Source organism: Desmodus rotundus, chromosome X (assembly GCF_022682495.2).
Source record: "Desmodus rotundus isolate HL8 chromosome X, HLdesRot8A.1, whole genome shotgun sequence".
Taxonomy (NCBI): Eukaryota; Metazoa; Chordata; class Mammalia; order Chiroptera; family Phyllostomidae; genus Desmodus; species Desmodus rotundus.
This window is the reverse complement of record NC_071400.1, coordinates 98,854,974-98,875,370: the sequence shown is the minus strand read 5'-3', so window position 1 is coordinate 98,875,370 and position 20,397 is coordinate 98,854,974. Positions and strand designations below refer to the sequence as shown.

Sequence of the window (20,397 nt, the reverse complement as noted above, 5' to 3'; positions counted from 1 at the left end):
TACCCAGAGGGGACATACGAGAGGACAACTTAAATACACGTATTAGCACGGAGTGAGCAAAGCCTTGCGTTCTCTCCCAGAGGCAAAATGAAGAGCGGAGCTCAGCAATGCCGTGGCAAACGCAGCCGAGTAAACGGCACTCTGCAAATAACAATATGAATAACAGCTATGATCGCCCCCGTCTTCCCCGCTCGGCCACCGCGGCTTGTCCTCCTGCCTTGACTTAGGTGGATAATGACCTCAACTGTCAGTTTTATTTTGCTACAGTGTAGACACAGCTTAGGCGAGAACCACCTCAAAACCCTAACCTTCCCTAATGCCCGGTTCCTCGGCTGTGTAACGAAGGGGTCTGCGTGATCAATATTCATACATGTAAAAGGGAAGTAATTACACGTGTGTTTTAAACAGCGATGTATTGGGGCGACTCTGGCTAAGGGCACCATGTAAATTCCAAGTTCTGTGACCTCTCACGCCTGTATCACATGGTTTCCTCGGCCTCAGCCTGAATCAGCAGGGAAAAGTGAGAAGCCGGCTAACCGAAAGCCGGCCACTTCACGTGTGATATCCGTCTGCAGTCACCGAGAGCCAGACAGCTGTGCCTTCGCAAGCTTCTGCTACTCCCGTGCTCCGTCCAAGATTGCAAACCTCACACGCAACAGTTTTGGTATTTTTTGAATACTGTGTGCTCTTTTCTGATTTAACTTGAAAACCAAATCGATATTCTCTAATTGTCAAGGGAAGCAGTGGGTTACCACAGTTACAAGGTCAAGAGTGGTGTTGGAAAGAAAAAAGAGAGAAAAATGACGAATGAAATTCTTAATGACAGATGCAAAGACGTTCAGGAAACTGCCCCAACAGGGCGGTGGGACCTGTCTGAGCTGTGGGCATGGGATGTGGCTGAGGAAGCCTCTTCCGCTCTTCCATACAGCAGGCCACAGCGCCCCGGGGTGCAGGTCCCCGTGAGACAGCAGAGCCTGCAGGGAGCGCCCGCCTGCCATCAGTCGCCGAGCGTGAGGGCACCCGCAGTCACAGCAGCATGGAGCAGCGTGGACTCGCCTTCCGTGAGAGCTGGGTACAGCCCCGCAGAACGCCGCAGCCGCAGGGAAAGCACCGCACGACGCGGCCCCACTTCCCCACATCTGTCGATGGCCCTACAAGGTCCTTCAAGGAAGCCACCAGCCACCAGCGTGCGGAAAGGCGTATGCCGTAGGTACCAAAGGCTTTTAAAAGGCCTAGTGCATGGAGATTTGTCTTTGCTCGGAGAGGCATCGACGTGGAATTTATTAAACCATCATACAAACAGAGCATTCACCGGCCAGGATCAAAGGTGACCTGTTGAGGGACTAAACAGACGTGAGGATGAAGACAGGACCCCTGGAGCTCATGGCAGTCAGTGAAACAACACAGGAAATTTTTTTTTTTTATTTAAATTTTTATTTATTTATTTATTTTTACAGAGAAGAGAAGGGAGGGAGAAAGAGGGGGAGAGAAACAGCAATGTGTGGTTGCGTCTCATGCACCCCCTCCTGGGGACCTGGCCCGAAACCCAGCCGTGTGCCCTGCCTGGGAATTGATCCCTTTGGTTCACAGTCTGGCGCTCAGTCCACTGAGCCACCCCAGCCAGACTACAGCACGGGAAGTTTTCACCGCACCGCGAGACTGGGAGCGCTGCTGTGCCGTGGTCTGTGCGTAACTGCGCGGGAAGGAGAGGCAGCAGTCCGGGTTTCCGGGACCACACTTGTGCGGCTCGGGCTGTTAGGAACCACAAAACTGATCTAAGGGATGGGTTCCGGTGGGAAAGCAGACAAATGCATGACAATGAAGGGCGTGCCATTACAAACGGGTTTGCTTCTAAATGTTCTTCGTAATCTAGAGTCCGTGCTGGGCGAAGCCCTATAAAAACAGAACTAAAATTCAAGCCAGCGTACGTGAGTGAGTGTGACGCGCACACACGACTCCTCCGAGGGACAGGCCAGCTGCTCGGGTCCCGGAAGAGCTGGCATCGTGTGCCGTGGCGGGACCAGAACAAGTGAGCGGGCGTGCTGGGTGCTGGGTTCAGTGCTTGTTTAGAAGACGACCTGGCCCGCGGGGCTCTTCGCGCTTTGCAGTTTACCTGTTTACGTTTTGTCACCTGAGTTCTACCCAATGGCGTGGCCCAATTCTAATGAAACGCCTCATATTCCCTTGCACCGAGGAAACATTGAACTATTAAAAAGAACGACAAGCATGGCAAAGAGGAATAGACTGGACAGACGTCTGACATTTAACAAGTATTGAATTGCAAACCCGCATCCAAACCGTCTGACAGGTGCTTCGCCGTGCAGACGCTCAGGCGCTGTCTTCGAACCAGTTCTCCCTCAGCAGGAACTGGACAGCGTCGGCAAAGCCGCGCTGGTGCAGGGTCTGCATTTTCCTCTTGCTTGGGGGGAAAAGGGCTTGCTGGAGCCTCACCAGGTTGGCCACGGACAGCTAGGACAGAAGGACACAAGCAGCTCTAGCACAGCACAGGGTAAGTGCATGTACGTTTGCTCTGAGACCTGAGCTTTCCCGGCATGTCACGGGTGCTCGGAGCAGAGATAAAGAAAGGACTAGGAGGAAAACAGTGAACGTGAGCCGTGCACGCCACCCGTAGATGAGATGATGCCGCCCGTTTCTCAGCCTTGGGACGATCGACGTTCTGGGCCAGATGCCTCTGTGTGGAGGGTCTCTCCTGGGCACTGTGGGGTGCTGAGCAGCATCCCGGGTCTCCCCTGCCGGGTGGTGCCAAGAGCACCTCCCTGATGCAACGCCCACAGCCGTCTGCAGGCTCTGGCAAACGCCTCCCACTGACAGCAGCACCCCCTGTTGGCAGCTGGGTTAAGGAATGGACATCTCCACGGAAATTACTCCGTGGAGACCCAAAGGTTCTCTCCCGTATTTTTATACACTTGAGTCCGGCCACCTTGTAAACAAGGACACGGCCTGGCTTCCCATTTCACTAACATCCTGCCACGTCTATTCACGTGAAAGAGAAGTGAGCAAGGAGAAACGGCTTCCCCAACAGGTAGTTGTTACACTGTAGAGGAGTGACTCACTCGTAGTGTGTAAGCACGAAGGTCCATGCGCACGAAGCATGTGGCAAAGTATTAGAAGAGACACTACCGAGAGGACGTAATTTGTACATAAACTCAGCAGCAGGCTTCCCAAACCGCGCAGACAGGTAAAAAGGCTTCGCATATCCGCGCACGTGAACACTCACCGTGATGTCTTGATTGGTGACGTTGAGGTACAGGTCCAGCCGCCCTCTGTCCTGCGGGGAGATGTCCAGCCGCCCGCTGAAGGGCGAGATGGTCACGGTGCGGCCCACAGGCAGGATGGGGAGGCTGTTGGTGAGGCCCCCGTCCACCCACTTCTGTGGAGAGGAAGAGCCCCGTCAGCGCCGGCAAGGGCTCTTTGCTTCTTCCACAACCCTGCCTTGGACTCGCTCTTAAATCACCATTTCTGGGACCGATCCAAATACGGGTTTTTGTTTTGAAAGCAAAAGGTATGTGCGTACCCACACCTTACACCCACCCGAAAGAACGTGACAGAATGGGGGGACCTGGCCAATTGTTCAGAAGCTTTAACTCGATTATGTCCAACAAGACGGACGTCAGCTTTTACTGAGGACTGCGCACACATCACAGCTACGTGTCATTCAGTGGGGTGCGTTCTTCAGTCCACGTGGAGAGCCACGTTTATGCCTCAATCCACGTGGAGAGCCACGGTTACGCCCAACACTGAACAAACCTCCCTCCACCACAGCACATTGCATTGTCACTGTGAGAACTGGGAAGCAGCGTTTTCTGCACTTGCAGACTGCACCCGAAGGAGACAGGTTGACAGAGCAGGGGAGAGAAGCTTCTAGAGGCTTCTGCAGCACTGTGTGCTAGGGGCAGACAGCCGAAGAAACCCAATATTGGTCATGCTGTGTATTCCAGGCAGCAGAGTCCCAATCCGTCCCTGAGCTGGGTATTAACACACTCAGCTCCGACAGTAAATGAACACGCCCACAAGACTCAAGTCCAAGGTCCCCTAGTTATCTCTCTCTCACGGGAAAGATCCTTCAGTTGAAATGCAAAACAAACAAACAAAAAACAGGGTCTGGGAATGGTTGAAAACCCGTCAGCAGGAAACCTCTGCTGAGCAGGTGGCCTGCCGAGTTTTCCTTGAACATTGAAAATGTGGCATAGGAAGGCAAAGCCCGGCTTCTGAACCCAAAGGCAGAGCGAGGAGGCAGGAATGGGTTAGGACACAATATTCTGAACTGAAAACAATTCATTCCCTTTTTCTAAGGTGTCTCTCTCTCTCTCTCTCTCTCTCTCTCTCTCTCTCCTTTTAAATGTCTTTCTTACTTGTTTTTATTTCTAAGGCTGGGGACTGAAGGACGGGCACTCCATTGTCTACAGTGGCCTTGGCCAGCCACCAGCTCTCTGAAAGGAAATAAATAGTGGAAATGGGCTGCAACGCATGTTTGGAGGGAACTGCATTTTGGGGGCGAAAACATAGGTAGATTAGCTGGAAATGAACCTGACCTGGACAATCTGTGTATTGTCAGTGTTTCTGAAAGAACATAATGCCCATTTATTATAGAATTAGGTGTATTATTCGGACACTCATATCCCTGTGTGTTTGTGTGTATTTAACACACCCATATTTGCACGGTTTTGTATGGGAAGTGGGTGTGAACATATGCTGGTGTGGGTGTATGTGGTTACATAAACGGGGGGAAAGGGGGGTTACCATAAATAAGGGGAACCCAAGTTATCTGGTTCTGTGCCTTATTATACCAGAGCGTCTTTTCTTTTGCTTCCTTTTTGGCCTGTTTCTTGTTTTCTGGTTGTTTTGGGCATGGATACGGATTCCTGGAGCAAGTTCATACTGGTGGGAGTGGGGGTGGGGTGCTGTGGGGAAAGAGGCACCTCCCACATTTCTCTCTCTTAGTCTCCACAGAACGTCTCACGCGACAGGACGCAGAATCTGCGCAGATCTCTGCGAGGGGAGTTGAAAGGGCGCGCCCTGCGTCACGGAACTGAAGTCAGGTGCACGTGGCCCGTCCGACTCGAGGACGAGAGGCCCCCTGGGTGGCCGAGGTGCAGTGTTCCGATGTCCTGGGAGCTCATGACTGCTCTTGCAGGACATCGTGTTTCCGAACTGCGTTGGCTCTTGTGAGCTTGCTCGGATAGGATTAGCGGCGAGGGAGAAGGCAGCTTTCCAGGGGGCGTGAGGAAGTGTGCAGAGCTGCCGGCTGCCCCAGACCCAGCCCAGCCTGCCAGTCTCCAGGTGAAAAGCAGAAACACTCGCCCTGGTCAGGTGCTCAGTGCATGGGCGTGCCGTCCAGTACACCAAAGGGTCGTGGGCTCCACCTCCCGCCAGGGCACACGCCTAGCCGTGATCTGAGCATCCCAGACCGAGCAGCGACGTACCATCTCTGGGCCTCGGCCGCCCCACCGGTCCTTGCACACCGCCACCCCAGACAGGCCAGCCCGGGCCCACAGCCGTGCAGAGAGCACAGAAACAGCCTGGAAGGGCCGGGAGAGCTCGAAGGAAGAAAACCGCCAGTAACGACAAGATCAGCTCGGGGACAATTCCCAAGGCCAATCCGTTAGGCGGTTTGGGAAAGTCGATTCTGGGGCTGTGAGACGTGGCCTCCTGGGCAGGGACACTTTGCTGGGCCCCAAAGGACCTGAATGGCAGGCATTAAACACTTTTCATTCACGAACTGAGACTAAATATATACTGTGCATGTATAAAACAAATGGTGTTTATTTGTGGACAACATGTGCCTGGTCTTGCTTATGGGTGAACTAGACACTATTTATCTCGTGCATACGTGAAATTCTGGTACGTGTTCCAGGACACTCTGCGGTTAGCAATGCATGTCTCTGCTGTGTGCGGTGGACACTGAACCTGGCTTTACAGTGCGTCCCCTCCTCCGTGTTCCATACGTGAGGACAGAAGGCGCCTCTCTGGTGTGTGTCGCACACCTCCGGCACCAGTGTGACAGACACTGGATTTGATCTCACAGGCCTGCGTGCCTGGAGCAGCTGCCTGTGGGGGATGCTGCCCTTGACCGTGTCTGGCACGCCGGGCCTCCCTCCGTAAGCGGCAGCCCAGCATGCAGAGAGCTGCCCGCATCAAACCCACGGGTAAGTGCAGGAAGGAGGAGGGGGCTTGCTTCGCAGCAGGGCCCTGGGGTGGAGGGGTTTGCAGGGAGGAGCGGGATTTGGGGGAGCAGGTGTGCCTGCCCGGATGCCTTTCCTGCCCTGACAGCTCAGTCCTGCGCCTCGCTATGTACAGAAGGCACTGTGACTCGGCCTGTTTTAGGAAGAAGGTCGTTCACTCCATTACAAAAAGGATGGAATGTGGGCGCCCGCAGCACGGGTAACTCCACAACGGCGTGCTGGAAGGGGCCGCATTCATGCGGCACGCACGGACAGCACGCCAGGGGGGAGGCGGTGGTTACCTGCCCTCTGTGCTCCACCGGCCGCAGCCCCGCATACACGGGAATGAAGCTGCTCGCCAGCAGCACCTGCAAGGAGACAGAGAAGCAGCCCGTGAGCAGAGGCCCTCACACCCCGCCGACAGCCCCGGCGTGCCCTCTGCCGCAGGATTCCACACCGTGTAAAACACAGGAGAACTGCCGTCACCGTCACACGGGTTCCGTGTACCACGAATGCACAGTGGGACGCGCTGACGGAGATGATCCCGGTGCCCATCTGCAAAGACCGTGGACAACTCGGTGTTTCCCACCACTCCGCTCATTCCCCCTGAGTACCACCGGCATTTTCAGGCCAAGATGAAAGCCCAGTTAGGTCTACATTCTTGGGTATGGCCAGCTGTGAAAGAGCTACCCCTGGTGTTTTCTCTCACATGCTGTCAAGACGATTTCAGGGTCGGGCCCTGTTTTCTGGAGGTACGGACCGCTGTGCTTGTCCCAGGAACCTGCGGCTCAGGGGTGGTGATTCTTGCCGCCAGGTGCTGCTCAGGCAGCTACAGGTGTTCTGTGCGGGCAGCGTGGCCTGCAGACCTCATGAGGCGGGGTGGGAGTGGGGGGCAGGGACAAGACTTGTTCTTTATCTTGCATGGACAAAGACGCAAAGCTTGCGGTTTAAATATGACCGTTTCTTCCTGCAGGATTTGGGCTCTGGGAGCTTTCCCGACAGGGACACGCCGTGTTTGGCAGTGTAGCTTCTGAACTGCTGGCATTCTAGGTGGAAAAGTGAACATTTAAGCCACAGTCTTTCAACCGATAAGCGAAGACTTTGTGGCTGTTTACTGTCGGAGTTCGTGAGGGGTTTCTTTTCCCCTATATTTGCAGATGCATTAGGGCCCCAAACAGATTCGTGAATCACTTGTTCAAAATGACTGAGAACTGGGAGGGTACTCTGAGCTCTGCTCTCAAAGGCTGTTTACTCCGAGGTGAGACCACGGACACAGCCAGTCCCCGGCATGGCGCGATGGCCACAGGAAAAGCCACACTCACACAGCGGGAGCCCACTGCCTTCCGCATCGTGTGCTAGAACTCGGTGGCGTCAGCTCCCAGGTGCAGGGCCGCCCTTGCCGGCGTCCTGGCTCCTCGCTGCCCAAGCCCACGGAGAGGAAAGGGTGTGCCTGTCCTCACACGCTCGCTGAACCCTCCACAGAGTGGGACCCAACACGTGTCAGGGTCGGCCCTTCTCTATGGGGGGATGAAGACACCTGGTGCCTCCCACCCCACCTCCACAGGGGAGAAGCGACGACAATTCCCCCACATTGCTGGAGGAATAGGCCGGCAGCGTACGCACTGTGAATTCAGGGTACTGAGAGGTGTGCAAAGAACCAACGCTGTACAAATACAGTGATTTATTTCTCTACGCCGCACACACACACATGTGCCCTCCTTTAAAAAAAAAAAAAAATCCTCCCCATCGAACCAGAATTAAGTGGCTTATTTTTCCCCCGTGTCAAAGTATAATGTCAGGTTCGCAAGTCAATGCTTGGGGCTCTTCTGAAGCGTTTGGATGAAAACGCTACGCCATGACGTTCCTGCAGACAGTGACAGGAGGAGACCTCACAAATGACATGAAGAATGCAGGGAACGGGACACACCTGTCATCTCCGAATCAATGCGTTTGTTCCGTCCCGGCTCAGCCTGCTCTGCTGATGGCCGCCGGTTTGTCTATCAGAGTAAGTTCGGGGGAAATTAGCTTTCCGTACTCAAGAACTACACGGCTTCTCTCATCCACAGTGCGCTCACTGCTGTCTCTTCTATAGAAGGAGACACGGACTGACCTTCCAGGGCCCCTCAACAAAATGTTATCCCTGAGCCTGTGCTGTTACCTGTCTCATTGTCTTCCCAGTGGACTCGTTCTCCCCAAGAAATCTCAGTACGTCTAGAGCAGGGGTTCCCAGTGGGGCTGACTGAGCCTGGACCCTCACCTGCGGACACACAGCCAGGTCGAGGTTGAGGACGCTGGTGCAGAGAGCAGGGACCTGCCTTGCAGGCCTCATCCCCTGGGCCAGCACTTTAGGCATTCCCCAAATGTGAAACCGTAGATGGGGGTTTTGCTTCATTCTTACTAAACACACGATGATAGAAATAAAAGTCAGTGACTTCCTGGAGCAACTGTGTCAGACACGGTCAAGTGCACCTACAATCCAGGTGCTGACAGGCTCACTTCATCGCACAGTCTATACAACGGGGCTGTTCAGAAAAGCACGTGGCCGGGCTTCCTTAGAGAATAAATTCCCGACCAGTTTTGGTTATGCCTAAACTTTACTGTGGCGTTTAATGAGAGTCTGGCTGTTTATTCGGAACCTCCTGGTGTGGTTGGAACTCAAAGGCAGATTCAAATTTCTCTTGCCCAGTCTTCCCAAGATAATGCCCCACCTGAAACTCTGCCCTCCCCTCACCTTCCGGCAGCTACACGTGGGGTCTTGCTGCACGAGTGTTCCACTAAGCGCACGGAACTTGAGGACCTTTAGCAACGGGGACAGGGCGCTTCTTCACAGGAGGGACACCGTTCTGCGGAAGCTTCCTGGGCGTACGCATCCAAGAGGACGCATGCCTGCCAAGAGACCATTCCGGCACACGCTGGCATCCCCTTTGAACGCAGACAACTCAGCAATCCGCGCCCAACTGGACAAGTGGAGGCCCGCTACCACTCCTGCATGGCGCCTTGCAAAGTCCTGGTGCTCAGCGGCTATTTGAAACAAAGATGCGCCTCCCTGATGACGCTCTGCTGAAGACGAACGTTAAAATGAGCTTGGGTTTCCTGATTGCACTTTGCTTCTGGGGGGAGGGGGGGGGGGCGGGGCAGGGAAAATAGCCCAGAATGGGAACTGGAACTTAAAACAGGTGAGATGATTTGCGGAACACACATACGTGGCCATCCATTCAGGGGACAATGCGGGAAGGGTGCAGAAGTAAAGAAATGAGGAGGTGCCTGTGGAAAGTGTTCAGCCCCCACGGCGCGCTGCTGCCTGAGGGCCGCAGGACCGCAACCACGGCGTGCTGCTGCTCTCTGGTCCGGGTTCCAGGGTGCCGGGGTGGCCCCAGCCTCGTGGCTGTGCTGGGCACTGCTCTAGTGGGGGTGCCCACAGTGGCCCTGTGCCGGGAGGGCTGCCTCACCATGTCTGAGTGCTCGGACCATCCTTCTGCCGTCTGGGACAGGAGGTCCTGCCTGGTGTAGAAGGTGCACTCATCCCCTCAGCCAGTGGGTACGTGACCACATGGCCACACTCCTCCCGTTCCGTTCTCAACAAGCTCTCTCGTTCTGTTTTCTCCCGGAAGGACAGGCTGAAGACTGTTCCAAATCTTTACATGCGGCCTCGCTTCTGATGAACCATTCCATCTTGAAGCCATTTCGCTCTTCCTGCAGTTTGCCATAAGCAGTCAAGGGAACCCAGGCCACTCCTTCAACTCTTTGCTCACGGACGGCCTCGTCAAATGTCCAATTTCACGTCTCGCCGACTCGGCCTTCCACAGGAGGCTAGGGCAGGAGCACGATGCAGCTGCGCTTGTGCCCATTTATAACAGGGACGGCATATTCTCCACCGTCTGAAACAGCTCCTCGGTTCCGTGTGGGACACCCTCGGAATGCCATTTAGCACTCCTGTTCCCACCACTACGATGCCGAGACCCCTCAGCATCGTCCGAACGGGTGGCAGTGCTGTCCCGCTCTCTTCTGGTCCTTCCTCCCCAGAACCGTCTACAGCAGTGGGGGGTTTCCCAGCAGGGACCTCCCGTGTCTCTGGGCCTCTGCCCGTCCCCCACTGCTCAGGCCACTCCCACACGTGTTCCTGACAGTTCCTCCGCGAACCTGTTCCCTGTCTTAGGCCTTCCAGGCTGCTGGAGTGAAATGCCAGAGACTGCTGTTCATAAGCCACTCAGACACTTATGTCTCACGGTTCTGGAGGCTGCAAGGCTACGATCGAGGGGTGGGCACATTTAGGGGCCGCTGAGATCCGGGGTCTGTCTGTGTCCTCACGTAGCAAAAGGATGACAGCTCGCTGGGGTATCCTTCAGGAGGGCCCTGACCCCATTCCTGAGGCCTCACCTTCAGGACCCCATGGCCTCCCAGAAGCCCCCCTCCCAACCCCAGCTCACGGCCGCTGGGATTCAATGTGTGAGTTTGGGAGGGAACAAACTGCCAGTCCATAGCGCTCAGCGCAGTCACGGTGGACGTGAGACCCGGGAGACTGGAAAAGCCACCCCAAACGAAAGGCATCTTTGGACCACATCACTGGTCCACTAGGCTGTCAGAAAATGACCAGCTATCACTGCAGCCATCCAACGAAAGAGCATTTTTGTCACGCCACCAGAAGCGAAGTCACTTCTTATCATTTCAGTAGGGACCCTCACACCAACGCCGGAAAAAGAAGGCCAGTGGTGAAGAGGTGTCAGATCAAATGTGTTCGTGTGGCCAGAGAGGGTAGCACACGCAGAGATCCGACAGCCGTGGGTTAGCGCGGCGGTCAGGAATGAAGACAAGGAGGAAGGCGTAAAAGAGGGCGCTGACCAGTCATGCATGTGGCTGGTTGTTACTTGTTCACCGTTTACGAAATATTGGGCACGTCCCACATGCCCGTACGGCGTGGTTGTTTAGGACACACCTGTCACCCTCGTCTCAATGCACTATCCACAGTCACCCTGATCGGCGTATGACGGCCACTGCACAGCTGAGAAAACGGAGGCTCCGGCACGGCAAGTCCCAGAGGCCACTGTCGGGCAGCAACGGGCCTGGACGTGCGCCCGGGGAAATGGACAGGAAGCAACCACCCAAGACAGCATCAGGAAGGGACTTACAGTACACACACACACACACACACACTCACTCACACTCACACACACACACTCGAAGTGACAGCATTCCAGTTGGATGTCCAGGTACACCGACACCCTGCCTGTAATGAACGGTACCGGCAGCTGGTGGATAATGAAGAGCCTAGCAGTGAGGAAGGGAATAAATGAGCTCATGATGGAAATACATATAAAATGCAGCGGGGTCATTAGCATCGCCAGGGCTTACGGCTCGCCCATGTTCCTTGACTGGCTGCCAGTGGAGGCTGACCTTCTCGACATTGGCCTTAATCTTGATCAACCTCTCTGTCTCTCTCTGTCTCTCTCTCTCACTGTCTCACTGTCTCTCTCTCTCTCTCATCTACAGACTTTCCGGAAACCCAAGGCCGCTGTGCCGGGCAGGGGTGTAGGGCTGCGCAGAGACTCAAGCTTCTCCTTGAGAACTGCTTCTCCTCTTGGCTGTGGGACCTCAGACCCTCCCGGCTCCACCTGAGGATGGGAAGGGCTGGCCGGCAGCTTTCTTCTCCCCCAGCCCTGACTAGGGTGGTCGGAACACCAGTCCTCCGGCCGTGCCAGTGCTGACAAATGCTCCCACTGGCCTCATGTTCAGACAGAGAGCACTTCCGCTTGACAATGTCACTACTCACTCACAGGGGGGTCATTCCCTGCCCCCTCCTGCTTCTCTTTTCCCTGCGCCTGGTCTCCACCCAGTATTATTCTTCGGAGCTGAATGCTTCAGAGTATTCTGGCATATATTTCACACCTTTTTATAGCCACCGTCTGCCATCAAGGAACCATGCACCCTTCCTTCTTTCAGTTCTGAATAAGGTTAGAGCGCTCCACGGAACATGGAAAAATGCTTCTTGTATAACCCAGGATAACTGCTAATTATTCAATTATTCTCCTTACAAGGTATTACACGTTGGCGCCGACTACTTCTCTCCTGTTCAATGAACTCGAGTAATTACCCCAATTTTCTGAATAGTTATTACCCAAAACAAAGGGAACCAGAGGAAAGCATGTTTACTTGTTGCGAGAGTTTGCTGGTGCTGCTACAACTGACTACCAGGGACTCAGAGACTTAAATGCCCGCATCTGCGACCCTGATGTGGGCAGGCTGCAGGCTGGCGCGGGCTCACGCGGGCCTCAGCAGGGCTGCCGTCCTTCCTGGGCGCTTGGGGGCACTCTGGGTCCTTCTCCCTCACAGTGCGGCAGTGCCCCCGCAGCAGCTGCTGGACGGAGGCCCCTGCGTCACGCTGGCAGGCAGGGACAGGGCCCCGCAGCTCCTAGAAGCCTGTGTGCTGTCCTCCCGTGGGCACACCCACGTCTCAGAAGCAGCAAGGGGGCAGGCAATCCAGAAAACACGTCCCCGTGTAAGGACTTAGCGTGGGCCCACCCCGGTCATCCAGAATCATGTCTTATCTCAGCACAGAGCGTCACCTGCGAAATCCCTCTGGCCATGTCCGGTGACATATTCCCAGGAGCTGGGGACGGGGACGGGAGTGGACAGCCTTGGGGGCTGTCATTCCGCACACACATTCCCACATACAAGGAGCAGAGACAAGGGCCTCCCATCCAGTGCGCGGTGGGACCACGCAGATGGTCAGAGGCTTGGGGTGCAGGCCCGGCCGGCCAGCCGCTGACCCGCTGGGAGACTGTGTGCAGGTCACCGCGCATGCAGGATCCGGGCTCTGGGCTCTGTTCCTTTTACGTTACACCGCTGGACAGCGGCCACCTGGGCTCGTTCATTCGTTTGGGCGTGTTCATTCACAGAACACGTCCTGATGGAGCCGCCGCCGTGCCAGGGGCTGGGACAGCGCAGCAGACAGAAGACGGCCACTCTGCCTCTGTGCCTCCGGGGAGCTCGCTTTTCTGTGGAGGCGGACGGACAGTAGAACCTAAGCACACAAAGCTGTGACGTACGGAGCGGGCTGAATAGTGACGAGCCCATGGGGACGGGTTATGGGAACAGCTGCACAGAGGGCGGCCGAGCACAGGCCCAGTGGGAAGGGACTCCCCTCTTTTTAGGACCCTGGGACCCGCAGGCTTGTTGCCACTCACACCAGAAGCAGGGTTTCGACACGTGGGAAGCCTCATGGGTCTGTATGGGCACTGACTGCCCGCGATCATTCAGGCATGATTGCCCAGCCCCCCTTCATCATGCGTCCGTCTACATCGGGTTCGAATAAGATGACAGAAACATCGTGGCGACGTCTCGGAACGCATCAGTGAGCGGCTGGCGGGAGCAGGGTACCAATCGCAAATACTCTAGTCGCGTAAAGCGCGAAGTAGTGCTCCTCGTCACTTCGACATTTCCTGAGATGTTTTGAGCCATGTCCTTCAAATAGTGAACGTCAAGCAGCAAGATCCAGCAGTGAGAACCGATGCGTTCCTCATCCAAATCAGGTGGGGCTCAGACGGCCCAGGCTCAGCGCACACCGCGTCCTGTATGCAAACACGCCTTCTCCGTGTCACCGGCCGTGCACCGTCATCCCCACAGAGGGGAAAGAAAGGAAAACCTGCCCGTCTTCCCTAAGAAAAGCACGCCCTTCTCAGCGGATAAAAACATCACGTGCTCCCTTACCGAGCACATAGTCATTTGAGCATCAGAGGCCCAAGTATTTTGCTGACATGGTGAATTCTCAACCAACCAACTTTCCGATGCGTTTGGATAGCAAGTAGGGCCTCACAACCAAAGGGACCCTGGAATTGAGAAGCTGACACCTGGGTTCCACAGCCTGTCCCCACTGGCAATGAGCCTGACCGCGGGTCGGTCCCGTAAACCCTTCCACCCAGGTCCCTTCCGTTAAAAAGCAACGCACGGGAAGCAGGTGCACCTGTCCCTCCTGATTCACAGAAGGGCCGGGGCAGGACCCAAGCACAGAGTCCCCGTTCAGAGTCTTACTTAAACTTCACGATTAGCTGCGTTAATGTAAGGGACCGACGTATCGCTTCTACACTGCACAGGTGGCCCGCCTCCCGGAATACACAGGAGGCTGCTGAGCATCGCGAGAGAAACGCAGAACTGGTACAGGGGCCGCGGCAGCCGTGCGCCGCAGGTGGGGGGTGGGTGCACTCACCCCCTACACCGTTCAGTGAGCACGCCGCACTGCAGGCACGACAGCACACGCGGCGTCTAAAGAACGGGCCGGTGCTCCGTGCCCGTGAGAAGTATTGACGTGGGCGCCTGCCCTAGCCCTCCAACAGGAAATGCGTTACCTGGATGAGGTCCTCCCTGGAGGAGAAACTGGAGACCAGAAGATTCTCTCGGGTCCTGGTGTTGGTGATGGACACGTGTAGTCGGTGCTGGGCCAGCTCATGGGCGTCGGGAGGGAGGATGGACTCAATCCCGCTTCTGGGGAAGAACACGGGACCCGCGTCACTCGCCTCGGGCTACTTGTGAATGCCAGCTGGGCTGAGCTAGCCGCGATCTAGGAAGAGTGGGCTCAGCACAGCCTCCACACGCTCTGCGGACAATGGACTGTGGACGATATATTTACATACGTACCTCAAGCGGGCCATGAAATCGTAGCCAGGGGTTGCTGCCCCGAAAGACTGCCTTCGGATTTCTTCAGCAAACTGGTAGGTGAACTCGTTGCATTCCTGAGGAAAACAATTAACAGGTGACTCTACGTCGTTGAGTCTACCCCAAGCAGACTCCGTGTTCTCTCCAATGCAACCTGTTCTCCTTTTCCTTTCTACACCCCCTCCAACGGCGTGGCCCACAGCTGGGGGTCTCCCGAAGGCTGTGGTTGCAGTTGAGCACATTTCTTCCGCAGACTTGTCCAACACAATAAACCTCCTCCTCCGCCCCCATGCCACGGCCTTGGCGACAGCTCCGGCTGTTCACGACAACACCGGCACCAGAGGAAGGAGTCCCGATGACCGATGACTGGCCTTCGCAAGCACTGAATGCGAGTCTTTGCGGATGAGTCTTGGGTGCTGCCAGTGACTGAATGGATCTACCAACCACCGCAGACTGGGACCCCCAAATTGGGCCTCTGTCTGCTCCTCTTCACATAATCGCCCAGGTAAGCAAATAGGCTTGAAGGGACTAAGTATCTTTCCTAATATCTCCTTAAAAATGAGGGTCACAGGCAGGATTTGAACCCAGGTCTGTCTTGCTTATATTCATTAACCATTCAGCAACCTACGGGCACCAGGCACTGGGCAAGGCACGGGGACTAGGCGGAAGTGAGAGTCCAACATCCCCGCCCTCGCGAGACTTGAGACGGCCCCAGTGAGCAGGTCCCACAGGACTGTGGAAGCACCTGTCAGGGAGGCAGAACCCAGTCCCCTCCCCACCCAGTGAGGTCCACACCCTCACCCCCAGGCCCTGTGAAGATGGGACGGTCCCTGGCAATGGGGACTTTATGCAGGTGATTAGTTAGAGGCCCCGAGGGGATGGAGAGGGGACCCTAGGTGACCCAGCCGGGCCCAGTACCAGCACAAGGGTCCCTGCATGTGAAAGAGGGAAGCAGCAGGGTCCAGTGGAAGAGAGGTGTGGAGATGCCACATGACGGCTCCCAAGCTGGAGGAAGCGGCCATGAGCCAGGAAACGCAGGCGCCCATTGAGAGAAATCAGAAGAGGCAGGAATCGGAAAGTCGGTCCCCGAGGGCGTCCCGAGGGAGCATGGCCCTGCTGGCCCTTTCACCTTCGCTCAGCAAAACCTTTCCAGACAGGTGCCCGCCAGAACTATAACAGAGTAAACAGGTGCTGTGTTGAGCCGCTATCATTCGTGGCAGCAGAGCAGAAAACAAATCCCGTGGGTGCCAACCTACATCACGGGTCACCATGGGCGTCCCTCCAACCTGACGTCCAGGCTGCGACAGACAACAGGAATAGCAGTTGGACAGCAGATGGAGGTGTTCGGACGGGAGGCAAAGACCTCAGTGACAGCACCCCACATACGGCAGACACCCGAGAGGCCTCCTCGTCAGGGAGCAAGGAGCAGGCTAAGTCACACAGGGCACAGAAAGCTGGGCCCCACCCCAAGCGGACTGGGAGCCGGGTGTGGGGGGCAGGTAGGGCAGAGGATCATCAGAGGCGCTTGTGGGCCAAAGCACGGGCAGTGCTACAAGGTAGCTGGACTGGAGGCAGGCAGGGGGACGTGGGCCCGCCTGTCAGGGAGCTGCTGCAGGCTTCCAGGTGAGAAGGCAGCCCCCCAAATAAATACGTGTGCTCCTTCTAGTAAGCTAGGCAGCACTCAGCTGTCGCCTTGTATCAATTTCAGTTACACACACCCCAGCGCAGACTGGAAACTTACTAAGGAACGGACTCAGGCACCCTTGTGTCTCGCCATGCCTTGCAAATTATGAACGCCGAGAGCAGGCTTGCGCACTGAGCTCTTTACCTAGCAACGTCTCCATCTGCCTAGTACCCCAAAATACACCAGCGTCAGGTGCCCCTGTGAATTATGCATGCGTACGCTCAGAACGGGATTGATTATGCCCCTATTTGTCACAACTCCGCAGAGCTGGAGGAGCTCACACCACACACCATCGGCGAGAACAGAGCTCCCAGGGACCGGAGTGGGCAGAAAACAGTTGGCTGGAAAAACTGGAAGCCATCCTACAAGAGATATGTTTCAAATGGTATAAAGAAATACAACAGCCTTAAGCCAAAGAGCTGAATGTTTACCGTGAAGGGAAAACGAGGAGGCCCTGGGTAAATGAGGTCTCCTTTCCACCCTCCAATGGGCGCGGTAGGAGAGACTCACTCTTAGGTGGTACCGGCACAATTAGACGATGCAAACGGCTCTCCGAGGCATCGTACACTAAAGAAGAACAGGTAGCGTGATTTGAACACACGGTGATTCGCGTCCCCAGGTCAGGTCCAGCACTGAATGTGTGACCATCACAGGATTTCAGGCTGTCTTGTTTCACTATTTCCAGATTATGTTCATCCTAAATCGCAGTGATTACATTTCTAAACCGGCTGAAAATGTGCAACAACGGCTGCCCAAGTGCAAAGCTCAGGGTTTTCCCCACCTGTGAAAGACGGCACCACGGTGCAGGAAATGACCCGCAGTAGCCCCTGCCTCCGAAGGAAAACACAGCTGGGAAGGGAGAACCCTCGACAGTCTAGTCTGCTCGTTGGCAAGGAGTCCGCGCACTTGACTTATGGTCTCCCTGACTGCGGGTTCTCGGCCTGCGCGATCTCTGCAGTCCTTACTTCTTCACCTGCCCTTGAAGGCGTCCCAGAAAGACTCAATGGAAGGGTAAGTGGATTTCTGCATAACTGCCCTCAAATCCAGCTTCTCGCTTATAAGCAGCTCAGCAGAGATTTGCAAACACGACGTTTAATGTGTAACATGTACTTTTGAAAATGTAAATGTCCCTTAAATTCGTTGTTGGGCACGAATGTGTTCATCATGATTTGACCGTTTTCAGAGCCCCTTGGGTGTGCAAGGAGTTAACCCAGACCCGCTGCACCTAGGAAAGGAAAGAAAGCAGGCTCTGGAAGTCAGCAGATGCGTAACCAATGCCTGGAAGCAGAACACACATTTTTAAAACACCGATTGCATTCAATGAAATATTTAATGAAGGCTCGTTTTTATTACTTCTGGGTAAACTGCTTGGCATTCAGGGCTTCTTCGTACTGTGAGAATGAGAAACAAATTAAATTCTAATATCGCTCCACTTAATAGAAATTACAGGCCCCCACTGAATGTATAATGGGCATCGGAAGTGGCAGAGGGAGCCGCCACATGTTCACCGCCTGGAAAAAGGGGGCCCTGTTTCGGAGAAGGAAGAAATATGCTTCCCTTGAAAGCAATAGAGCTTGAGTCTTAAGATTCCACAAACATTCCAGAGTAAAACCGGGCATTACATTTTCGGTCTCCCTGTCACCCCTAATCATCGCCTTTTCCACAGCCCCAGCCCAGGTCCCTAGCGATTACGCTCCAAAAGTTTTAACCTTTTGTTTCCCAGGCAAAGGCTTACTTCTCTGCAGTTAACTCCGAGTTAACGTTCATCTTTGCTGTTCAGGCTTAATTTCTGGCGGAGAAACACGGTCTGCTTAACACACTTAATTACCTGTATTTTTTCTGGAGCTGTTAGCAGGACGGAAGCAGCCAAGGATCCCGCCGAGGCGCCGGCGAAGGCCTTGACGTTCCGGAGCAGTTTCTGTCCGTGTTTGCAAAGGGCCGATGCTGCCCCCAAGTGGTAAATGCCCAGAAACCCACAGGCTGCAAAGGACAAGTTGATGTGCTTCATTCCAGCTTGGAAACAGGCCTCCCAAGAAAGACAAAAATGCTGTGAGTCGCTACAACGTATGCCAATCATCCTCCCAAGCCTTTGTATTAATAGATAATGCTTTGACCTAAACACAGCATTTTCAGGGAAAGCCTAAACACCCAAATCTTTCAAGGAAACGTCCCCCGATCTCTCACCTTCACCCAATGTTAAAAAAAAAAATTAAAAGTTACAACATTGCACATTTGTTCAGTAGCTTATGCAATCTACTGAATAAATATGGGATGCATTCATTAGATTATGCAATCAACTACTTAATTACTTGGCAAGAGAGAGGTGGATAAATCCGATTGGCAATGCACTTGCTATTTTTTTCTCGACCTTTTGAAACTTTTCGCGGCAGTGCTACATTTGTGTTAAAGTAAAATCATTAGACTGTAGCAAATCCCAATGGCTCACACATTTGGTTTTTCCAAGTGCATGAGTCAATTTCAAACACAAGTCCCTGCTCCCTCCCTTCCCTCTGCCATTTGTGGAGCATCCACTTCTCTTTAAAAAAAAAAAAACTAAAAAACGAATGCCCACAATTATTCAATAATGCAACGAGCAATTATTCAATAATGTGATATAGTTCACAGCCAAACTTCCTAGGACAATCTGAGGTCGTGCCTGGCGAGGGCACGGGAGGCTCAAAGAAAGGTTATCCGCACCACGTGACACCTGTAGGAAGCCTAACTATAGAACTGTTTGCTCAACCCTCAGAGGACAGGAATCCCCCCCTTGCATGAAATCCTGCCCCCAAGATGCTGCTCACTACTCGGCCCTCAGTAGGGCTTCCTCGGAGGGGCCCAGGACCCCAGTTCCAGGGTCATCGTAATAGGCACCTGGCCCAGGCTTCGACTTCAGGAACCTAAAACCTTTGGGCCCTGTGATGGCAGAATCTCAGCCGTTGCAGCCGAGCCTGGGTTTTGGTTTAATTACGGCAGATGGAGCAAGTGGGGAAATGGGTGTTTAATCTCCAGGGGGCCCGCCCCGGCCACGCAGGCCCAGTGTCCACCCGCGGCCTGGGGTTGGGGACAGGACGGAGGTGCCCGCCATTACAGGGCTGTGGGGGGGAAAGAACCGACGCTCACGTCGCCGGAGCAACCGCCAGGGGGCCGAGGCCCGCCCCTCGCCCGTCCCTACAAGTGCCCCGCTCAGCCCTACCCATGCAGGCTTGAGGCACTTCCGTGTTGAACGCCCCAACACGCCCCCCCTGAACCGAAAGGCGGGGCCGGGCCGTCACTCAACGAGACCCCGCCCGCCAGGGCCGGACCAAGTTCGGCGTGCTCGGGGCCCGCCTACGGCGCGGGCTACGCACTGACGTGAGCGTGTGCGAGGCCCCGCCTGCTCTATTTAAGGGGGTGGCCTCATCATGGCGGCGCGCATTGGGCCGCTGCACCCCGGGGTTCCCTGGGTACGGGTAAGGGTCGACTCTCGTTTGGAGCTCTGAATTTTTCGGACACCCTGTGGTGGCTTAGCGCCACCTGCGGGCCAGACCTCAGGTGCGTTGACCCTGAACGTTTTCGGCGCACCGGAAGTGCTTGTTTATCCTCGCGGCTGCTCCCCGGAACTGGTTCTTTGTCCCCGCCCTTCGTCTCCGCCCCCGCCGTCTCAGAGGGCGGGCCCCAGGGACCGCGTTGTGTTGCTGGTTGCCATGCCCCTTTTTAGGGCCTACCTATGATTTTTACCTAGGCGTTCCTGGAAAGGCCGGGCTGCGGCTTTGGGTAGCGTTCACTTCCTCAGTCAGCCTTGGGCGGGCGGCATGACCTGTCTGAGCTTCCCAGGTGACTCCGCTGCCAAAAGGGGTGGTAAAATCTGAGTCGGGCGAAAGCTCCTGCAAGCAGCGCGCCCCTCGG

General features: G+C 55.1%; 1 protein-coding gene across 1 annotated transcript; it reads right to left on the bottom strand.

Moving 5' to 3' along the window:
* Window positions 1–1,473: 1,473 nt before the first annotated feature.
* On the bottom strand, window positions 1,474–20,367 carry LOC139440240 (patatin-like phospholipase domain-containing protein 4). The gene is made up of 7 exons (XM_071220300.1): window positions 20,230–20,367; window positions 18,341–18,538; window positions 14,811–14,905; window positions 14,522–14,657; window positions 6,485–6,550; window positions 3,239–3,391; window positions 1,474–2,469 (listed from the first exon to the last, which is right to left on the bottom strand). The coding sequence occupies exons 2-7, from the start codon at window positions 18,518–18,520 to the stop codon at window positions 2,329–2,331; spliced, it is 771 nt and encodes a 256-aa protein (XP_071076401.1). The 5' UTR covers window positions 18,521–18,538; window positions 20,230–20,367; the 3' UTR covers window positions 1,474–2,328.
* Window positions 20,368–20,397: the final 30 nt, after the last annotated feature.

Coding starts and splice junctions, on each gene's coding strand:
- LOC139440240 (XM_071220300.1), bottom strand. CDS start 18,520: ATGAAGCACATCAACTTGTCCTTTGCAGCCTGTGGGTTTCTGGGCATT. Junction 3,392..6,484: donor CGGTGGAGCACAGAGGGCAG/GTAACCACCGCC, acceptor TCCTCTCCACAG/AAGTGGGTGGACGGGGGCCT. Junction 2,470..3,238: donor TCACCAATCAAGACATCACG/GTGAGTGTTCAC, acceptor CTTCTGTCCTAG/CTGTCCGTGGCCAACCTGGT.